This window comes from Coregonus lavaretus (assembly GCF_964263955.1).
Source record: "Coregonus lavaretus genome assembly, contig: HAP1_SCAFFOLD_1607, whole genome shotgun sequence".
In the NCBI taxonomy this organism is placed as follows: domain Eukaryota; kingdom Metazoa; phylum Chordata; class Actinopteri; order Salmoniformes; family Salmonidae; genus Coregonus; species Coregonus lavaretus.
The window spans coordinates 7501-16974 of NW_028166904.1; the positions used below are offsets into that span (position 1 = coordinate 7501).

At 51.3% G+C, this 9474-nt stretch overlaps 2 protein-coding genes across 2 annotated transcripts in view; both read right to left on the reverse strand.

Annotated features, from left to right (window-relative positions):
* The window catches only part of LOC311114111 (histone H2B), a gene marked incomplete at both ends in the record, with an annotated part of 375 nt that extends 97 nt beyond the window's left edge, over window positions 1-278 (reverse strand). Inside the window, one exon of the mRNA XM_084189390.1 lies at window positions 1-278. This exon is cut by the window's left edge and continues 97 nt beyond it. Within this exon, the coding sequence (XP_084045516.1) occupies window positions 1-278 (278 nt within the window).
* Window positions 279-1027: 749 nt separating this feature from the next.
* On the reverse strand, window positions 1028-1339 carry LOC311114121 (histone H4; the record flags this gene model as incomplete). Its single annotated transcript, XM_084189399.1, has 1 exon — window positions 1028-1339. The coding sequence occupies one exon, from the start codon at window positions 1337-1339 to the stop codon at window positions 1028-1030; it is 312 nt and encodes a 103-aa protein (XP_084045525.1).
* Between the last annotated feature and the right edge of the window lie 8135 nt (window positions 1340-9474).

A 9474-nucleotide genomic window follows, 5' to 3' on the forward strand; every position in this document is an offset into this window, starting at 1 on the left:
ATCTCCCTAGAGGTGATGGTAGAACGCTTGTTGTAGTGGGCCAGGCGAGAGGACTCTCCGGCGATACGCTCGAAAATGTCGTTCACGAACGAGTTCATGATTCCCATGGCCTTGGAGGAGATGCCGGTGTCGGGGTGGACCTGCTTCAGGACCTTGTACACGTAGATGGCGTAACTCTCCTTCCTGGACTTTCTGCGCTTCTTGCCGCCCTTCCCTGCGGTCTTGGTGACAGCTTTCTTGGAGCCCTTCTTGGGCGCTGACTTTGCTGGCTCGGGCATGATGATGTCTCGTTGCTTCTCAGAAACGAATGAGGGGGTGAAGGGCGCTTACCCGTCTTATGAAGAGGAAGCTAATCAAAGTCGGCGGCCGTGGACACTCCCCTGCTTGCTCGTAGGCGCCCCTGCTATTTGCCCAGTGGAGCTCTAGCGCTCAAAAGAGCCTTCCGCTCAGAGGCTAGCTTCCCGAACAAAGACAATTGAGGGCGCGCGCGCGGGTCCTCACCCCCTCCCTCCTCTCTATAGCCTATGCTCTGTGACCGATGGGGAATTGTGTGTTTCAAAAGGGGGGCCTGAATAGTTGTCCGAATGGCACGATTGTTGTGCCACATAATGCTGGTGATAGAATTGCCCACGTTGGCACCGTCAGACATAGGGCTCCCATTTTGGACTGTGTGTGTGTGTGTGCGCGCGCGAACGCTGTCCCCCTCTTTTCGAGCCACATCTACCGACGGGTGGTGGTTTTATGTTGTCCAAATGCCACTATTGCTTGACCCAAAATAACAACGTCACTACACTTTGCCACTGTCAGATATAGGCCTCCCTCTGTGCGCTAAAACGGGAAGGGACATTAGAATCCGCTATTTAATACTCCCTGTCCACTCGAAGTGGCTCATACTTTCCTACCAAATAGCATACGGAAGAAAAGAAAAAACACTATATGGAATGGGCCCTTTTGAAGCGGATGTGGGTGGCTCTTAAAAGAGCCTTTGGGTTCGAGTCGGGGTGTTGAGGTTCCGAAGAGAGTGCGTTTAACCACCGAAACCGTACAGGGTGCGTCCCTGTCGTTTCAGAGCGTAGACCACGTCCATGGCGGTAACGGTCTTCCTCTTGGCGTGCTCGGTGTAGGTGACTGCGTCACGGATCACGTTCTCCAGGAACACCTTTAGGACACCGCGGGTCTCCTCGTAGATCAGACCGGAAATACGCTTCACGCCGCCGCGGCGAGCCAGACGGCGGATAGCGGGTTTGGTGATTCCCTGGATGTTATCGCGGAGAACTTTGCGGTGACGCTTGGCGCCTCCTTTTCCAAGTCCCTTGCCGCCTTTGCCTCTTCCAGACATGGTGTGTTCGCTAGTTGAGTTCAAGTGAATGAATGACTTCAGTGCCGGTGCGTGGTGCGCTATTATCTGCGTTTGGTCGACCTGATTGAGGCCATCGGCACAGAAAGCGCGCCTCTGTGATATGTTCGGAGGCGTTGCAAAGGGGAGGGCGCTCGTTCTAGGGGACTAGGGAGGAACGATTACAAAGGTGACGTGAAAGCAACTACCGTGCGCGGGAAACATACTCAAATACTGATATAGGCTATGTGGAACACAAGGCCAAACGGTGACAACTGGGAGATCAGCTAGTACACTGTGTCCCTGTCCTCATATTGTTGTTGTTGTTTGTTGTTGTTGTTGCACCTGATTTTACTCATTGAGGACTTGCTAATTAGGTGACAGGTTGTTCAGTCAGCTGTGGCTGTCCAGGGCTACAAGAAAAATGGGTATTGTTGGGGGTAGGCTACTCTACCGCTGGAGTTGGGAAACACTGACCTAGTATGATGAGTCTGTTTAGCTATGGAAGGACGTGTCGTATTGACTGTCATTAATAAACATCACTCTTCTTCTTTCTTCCCTAGACACCACTCGGCCTGACAGTAAGGGGGCCAAGAGGACCTGGGGTGCGGATGGGAGGGGTAGTGATCCCTCTGCAAGCTGGAGCGTTTAGAAAATAGTTGTCATCATCCTTATGCCTAATGTGTGTTGCAGCCAAACAGCACACACTGTTTGTGTGACTCCCTGATATTACTGTTATGTGAATTCTTTAACAAACTATTTTAGTGTCTCTGTGCGTCTCCCAAAAGGTTGTAAGTCTTTTGGGATTTAAGTAACGGCCAGAGTCCCGGTCTGCATGGTCAGAGATATTTATTCATTGAGAATTCTGCCATCACAATTTCAGAGTCCATCTTTTATACTCATACGTCATACAAAAAGAAATCCCTTCCCTCTGTAGGCGGGCTGTAGTTTTCCACTCTAAAACTGCTCTACTGACCTTCAGTTCACACACACACACATATACACACATGCATACACACATACATACACACACACACACACATATCCTACTCCCTGCTTTACTCAGTTATTGCCGTTCTCACAATATTCTGCACCATGTTTTCATAACAGTTTCTCCCCTCCCTAAATTGGGAGGCCTCTTTATCTTAGTTTCTCAGTTGTCTTTGTTGTCTGGCCTGACTCTTACTCACATTGCTAAATAGTGGCTCAATGCCATAGCCTTTACTGGTCCTACACTCACACATTATACTGTCAGGGCGTGTTGTAGGTGTAGTGTAGGAATCAAACGCAGGACGCAGACTAAATGTTCCAAAGGCTGTATTACTGGCCTAACACAGGCAACAGGACAACTAAGCCCGACAGCAAAACCACGCACGAAGGCGAAAGGTAAATGCGCACTAACAGGTGCGACAAAATGTAACGGTGCACACACAGGTGCAAATAAGCTCCAGCACAGTGGAGAAATACGCTCAACCGAGCAAAACACAACACTGACGGAAACAATCACACACAACACTAGACAAACACAACGAGAAACTTATAGGACACTAATTACGTCAAAACAGAAACAGGTGTGGAAACAAACAGACAAAAGCAAACGAACATGAAACATATAGCGGTGGCAGCTAGAATTCCGGAGACGACGAACGCCGAAGCCTGCCCGAACAAGGGAGAGAGGCAGCCTCGGCCGAAACCGTGACAGTACCCCCCCCTTGACGCGCGGCTCCAGACGTGCGCCGACTCCGGCCTCGGGGACGACCAGGAGGACGCGGAGCAGGGCGCGTCGGATGCCTCCGATGGAACTCCGTCAGGAGCGACGGGTCCAACACGTCTCTCCTCGGCACCCAGCACCGCTCCTCCGGACCGTACCCCTCCCACTCCACTAGATACTGGAGACCCCCCATCCGACGTCTCGAATCCAAGATGGATCTCACAGAGTACGCCGGTGCCCCCTCGATGTCCAACGGGGGCGGAGGAGTCTCCAAGATCTCATCTTCTTGGAGTGGGCCCGCTACCACCGGCCTGAGAAGGGACACATGGAACGAGGGGTTAATACACTTATACTCCACAGGTAGCTGTAATCTATAACATACCTCGTTCAACCTTCTCAGGACTTTAAATGGCCCTACAAACCGCCGACCCAGTTTCCGACAGGGCAGGCGGAGGGGCAGGTTTCTGGTAGAGAGCCAGACTCGATCACCAGGTGCGTACACCGGTGCCTCACTGCGGTGGAGATCAGCGCTCGCCTTCTGACGTCGGAGGGCCCGCTGCAGGTGGACGTGTGCAGCGTTCCAAGTCTCCTCCGAGCGCCGCGCCCACTCATCCACCGCAGGAGCCTCGATCTGGCTCTGCTGCCAGGGTGCCAGAACCGGCTGGTAACCTAACACACATTGAAATGGAGTTAGGTTAGTGGAGGAATGGCGTAGGGAATTCTGGGCCATCTCGGCCCAGGGAACGTACCTTGACCACTCCTCCGGCCGGTCCTGGCAGTATGTTCTGAGAAACCTACCCACATCCTGGTTTACGCGTTCCACCTGCCCATTGCTCTCCGGGTGGTAACCCGAGGTGAGGCTCACCGAGACCCCCAACCGCTCCATAAACGCTCTCCAGACTCTGGAGGTGAATTGGGGACCCCGATCAGCCACAATGTCCTCGGGTACCCCGTAGTGCCGGAACACATGGGTAAACAGTGCCTCGGCAGTTTGCAGGGCCGTAGGAAGACCCGGCATGGGGAGCAAACGACAGGCCTTAGAGAACCGGTCCACAACGACCAGGATGGTAGTATTCCCTTGGGAGAGGGGAAGGTCTGTTATAAAGTCCACTGAGAGGTGGGACCATGGCCGTTGTGGAACGGGCAGGGGTAGCAACTTACCCCTAGGTAGATGTCTAGGCGCCTTACACTGGGCGCACACCGAGCAGGAGGAAACATAAACCCTCACATCCCTTGCCAACGTGGGCCACCAGTACTTGGCACTAAGACAGTGCACTGTCCGGCCGATACCCGGATGTCCAGAGGAGGGTGACGTGTGAGCCCAATAGATCAATCGATCCCGAACCTCGAGCGGAACGTACTTCCGACCCTCCGGGCACTGTGGTGGACTAGGGTCGGTGCGTAACGCCCGCTCGAGTTCAGCATCGACCTCCCACACTACCGGTGCCACCAGACACGACTCAGGCAGTATGGGAGTGGGCTCCACGGACCTCTCCTCCGCGTCATACCGCCGAGACAGCGCATCTGCCTTGCCATTCTGTGACACAGGGATGTACGTGATCTTAAAAGTAAACCTGGTCAAGAACATACTCCATCTTGCCTGGCGAGGGTTCAGCCTCCTCGCCGCCCGGATGTACTCCAGGTTACGGTGGTCCGTCAAAATGAGGAAAGGGTGTGTGATTCTGTCAGGGCGTGTTGTAGGTGTAGTGTAGGAATCAAACGCAGGACGCAGACTGAATGTTCCAAAGGCTGTATTACTGGCCCAACACAGGCAACAGGACAACTAAGCCCGACAGCAAAACCACGCACGAAGGCGAAAGGTAAATGCGCACTAACAGGTGCGACAAAATGTAACGGTGCACACACAGGTGCAAATAAGCTCCAGCACAGTGGAGAAATACGCTCAACCGAGCAAAACACAACACTGACGGAAACAGTCACACACAACACTAGACAAACACAACGAGAAACTTATAGGACACTAATTACGTCAAAACAGAAACAGGTGTGGAAACAAACAGACAAAAGCAAACGAACATGAAACATATAGCGGTGGCAGCTAGAATTCCGGAGACGACGAACGCCGAAGCCTGCCCGAACAAGGGAGAGAGGCAGCCTCGGCCGAAACCGTGACATATACACAGTTTCAGGGTGTAATAATTAGTCATTAATAATTAATCTATCAATTCCACCCTTTGACTAAATATTACACACATACAAAATATATGTTGTTATAGAAATGAATCACACTCATTGAAGTATATAAGTTGGTTTGCATATTAAAACATTACAGGTTCATCAGGGTTACCCCATGATTAAAAGCATAACGTTACTTTTTAGCAATGGTAACTAGTACATCATACTTAAAACGAGACTTTAATACACAAAAGATCATTACAATAACTTTTAAACTAGAGATTTATAGTTCTAGGAAAACATCCAGTCTCAAACTATCTGGATCGTCGTCGTCCTCCACCAAGCCTGGTAGGTCATATCCTTCAGTCGGAGTCCGGGATTGGGCCGTATCTCACCATCTGTTGGGAAACCGCCTTGCTCACCAACCCTCAGACACAGGGAATAAGACAACATCCACAAAGAACAAGTATACCCATAGAAGCTATAACTTCACCCAGAATAGTTACAACAATAGTTTTCCATTTACCAAATATGTTATCAAACTATCCGTTTAGGGAGCTATCAATACCAGAGTTCTCAGCCAGTTCGTTCGCCAGCGTGGTGAGTCCCTGAAGCGCTTTGGTCACGGACCCGTCCGGTGCTGTATTGTTTGGGGATGAAAGTACAGCACATAGATCCAAACAGAACACAAACCCCGTCCCGCTCAGCCAAAAGCATATCTAAAGCTATTCTATTCTGCCATGTCATTAAGCTAGTTGCCGCTGTCTGCTCAGCTAATCCCTTTATTGCATCACAAGTGTGGTTTATAAATCTTTGCTGGTTATAGTAAACATAATTCATCCAATCTACGTTTTTATTAATTGTTGACCACCAGAAAATACTTGATTCAAACCCAGCTGCGATCTGATTGTGGATCCCATCAATATATATCCTTTCATCAAAGGATCCCGGGAGGAGGTCCTACTTTCTACGTGACAACTCACCAGTCTCTGACACGTTTGATTGTTTGCGTATGTAGGTGAGTTCACAATCAGTTATCACCACACAACCATCAGATGTCAGCATGGGCCTGGTTTTGGTTCTTAAAATCCTCTGGCTGCAACAAAGAGGAGAGATTAGTCATGGTCTCTTTAGGTGTGACATTCTCTGTGTGGGAGCAGGAGCTAAGATGCCCTACCCTGTATCCTATCCTTACTAGTCCTAGAAAAACAATAATAAGAATCCCCTGAGACTTCAAACGGAGGCAACCTAGGTCGGGGTGACTTTGTTATCAGGGGATACAGAAAGTGCAAGTTACTACAAGACTCTTTCACCACATTCCCAGGTGGCTTGCATGGAGGATAAACCTGACAGAGTCAAAGCCTGTCAAGGGGAACGGAGTAGTTGTTAACCCTGGTTTGGCTGTCCCACAGGCAAAACAGTCCTCTTTAGACATAGTTCTTGCCGTATACTGAATCCATTCCAACCACAGGTTAAGATTTCTATACCCCGTTTCCACCTGTACTACATTTACATTTACATTTTAGTCATTTAGCAGACGCTCTTATCCAGAGCGACTTACAGGAGCAATTAGGGTTAAGTGCCTTGCTCAAGGGCACATTTACGTCATTTAGCAGACGCTCTTATCCAGAGCGACTCACCAATTGGTGCGTTCACCCTATAGCCAGTGGGATGACCACTTTACAATTTGGGGGGGGGGGGGGTAGAAGGATTACTTTATCCTATCCCAGGTATTCCTTAAAGAGGTGGGGTTTCAAATGCCTCCGGAAGGTGGTGAGTGACTCCGCTGTCCTGGCGTCGTGAGGGAGCTTGTTCCACCATTGGGGTGCCAGAGCAGCGAACAGTTTTGACTGGGCTGAGCAGGAACTATGCTTCCGCAGAGGAAGGGGAGCCAGCAGGCCAGAGGTGGATGAACGCAATGCCCTCGTTTGGGTGTAGGGACTGATCAGAGCCCGAAGGTACAGAGGTGCCGTTCCCCTCACTGCTCCATAGGCAAGCACCATGGTCTTGTAGCGGATGCGAGCTTCAACTGGAAGCCAGTGGAGTGTGCGGAGGAGGGGGGTGACGTGAGAGAACTTGGGAAGGTTGAACACCAGACGGGCTGCGGCATTCTGGATGAGTTGTAGGGGTTTGATGGCACAGGCAGGGAGGCCAGCCAACAGTGAGTTGCAGTAGTCCAGACGGGAGATGACAAGTGCCTGGATTAGGACCTGTGCCGCTTCCTGTGTAAGGCAGGGTCGTACTCTCCGAATGTTGTAGAGCATGAACCTGCAGGAGCGGGTCACCGCCTTGATGTTGGCGGAGAACGACAGGGTGTTGTCCAGGGTCACGCCTAGGCTCTTCGCACTCTGGGAGGAGGACACAGCGGAGTTGTCAACCGTGATGGCGAGATCATGGAACGGGCAGTCCTTCCCCGGGAGGAAGAGCAGCTCCGTCTTGCCAGGGTTCAGCTTGAGGTGGTGATCCGTCATCCATACTGATATGTCTGCCAGACATGCAGAGATGCGATTCGCCACCTGGTTATCAGAAGGGGGAAAGGAGAAGATTAGTTGTGTATCGTCAGCGTAGCAATGATAGGAGAGGCCATGTGAGGATATGACAGAGCCAAGTGACTTGGTGTATAGGGAGAAAAGGAGAGGGCCTAGAACTGAGCCCTGGGGGACACCAGTGGTGAGAGCACGTGGTGCGGAGACAGCTTCTCGCCACGCCACTTGGTAGGAGCGACCGGTCAGGTAGGACGCAATCCAGGAGTGAGCCGCGCCGGAGATGCCCAGCTCGGAGAGGGTGGAGAGGAGGATCTGATGGTTCACAGTATCAAAGGCAGCAGACAGGTCTAGAAGGACAAGAGCAGAGGAGAGAGAGTTAGCTTTAGCAGTGCGGAGAGCCTCTGTGACACATAGAAGAGCAGTCTCAGTTGAATGACCAGTCCTGAAACCTGACTGGTTTGGATCAAGAAGGTCATTCTGAGAGAGATAGCAAGAGAGTTGGCTAAAGACGGCACGCTCAATAGTTTTGGAAAGAAAAGAAAGAAGGGATACTGGTCTGTAGTTGTTGACATCAGTGGGATCGAGTGTTGGTTTCTTGAGAAGGGGAGCAACTCTCGCTCTCTTGAAGACGGAAGGGACATGGCCAGCGGTCAAGGATGAGTTGATCAGCGAGGTGAGGTAGGGGAGAAGGTCACCGGAGATGGTCTGGAGAAGAGAGGAGGGGATGGGGTCAAGCGGGCAGGTTGTTGGGCGGCCTGCAGTCACAAGTCGCAGGATTTTATCTGGAGAGAGAGGGGAGAAAGAAGTCAAAGCATAGGGTAGGGCAGTGTGAGTAGGACCAGCAGTGTCATTAGACTTAACAAACGAGGATCGAATGTCGTCAACCTTCTTTTCAAAGTGGTTGACGAAGTCATCCACAGAGAGAGAGATGGGGGGGGCGGGGGGGGGGAGGATTCAGGAGGGAGGAAAATGTGGCAAAGAGCTTCCTAGGGTTAGAGGCAGATGCTTGGAATTTAGAGTGGTAGAAAGTGGCCTTAGCAGCAGAAACAGATGAAGAAAATGTAGAGAGGAGGGAGTGAAAAGATGCCAGGTCGGCAGGGAGTTTAGTTTTCTTCCATTTCCGCTCCGCTGCCCGGAGCTCTGTTCTGTGAGCTCGCAATGAGTCATCGAGCCACGGAGCTGGAGGGGAGGACCGAGCCGGCCTGGAGGATAGGGGACACAGAGAGTCAAAGGATGCAGAAAGGGAGGAGAGGAGGGTTGAGGAGGCAGAATCAGGAGATTGGAGGGAGAAGGATTGAGCAGAGGGAAGAGATGATAGGATGGAAGAGGAGAGAGTAGTGGGAGAGAGAGAGCGAAGGTTGCGGCGGCGCATTACCATCTGTGTAGGGGCAGAGTGAGTAGTGTGGGAGGAGAGCGAGAGAGAGAAGGAAACAAAGTAGTGGTCGGAGACATGGAGGGGAGTTGCAGTGAGATTAGTAGAAGAGCAGCATCTAGTAAAGATGAGGTCAAGCGTATTGCCTGCCTTGTGAGTAGGGGGGGACGGTGAGAGGGTGAGGTCAAAAGAGGAGAGAAGTGGAAAGAAGGAGGCAGAGAGAAATGAGTCAAATGTGGACATAGGGAGGTTGAAATCCCCCAAAACTGTGAGGGGTGAGCCATCCTCAGGAAAGGAACTTATCAAGGCGTCAAGCTCATTGATGAACTCTCCAAGGGAACCTGGAGGGCGATAGATGACAAGTATATTAAGCTTAAATGGGCTAGTGACTGTGACAGCATGGAATTCAAATGAGGAGATAGACAGATGGGTT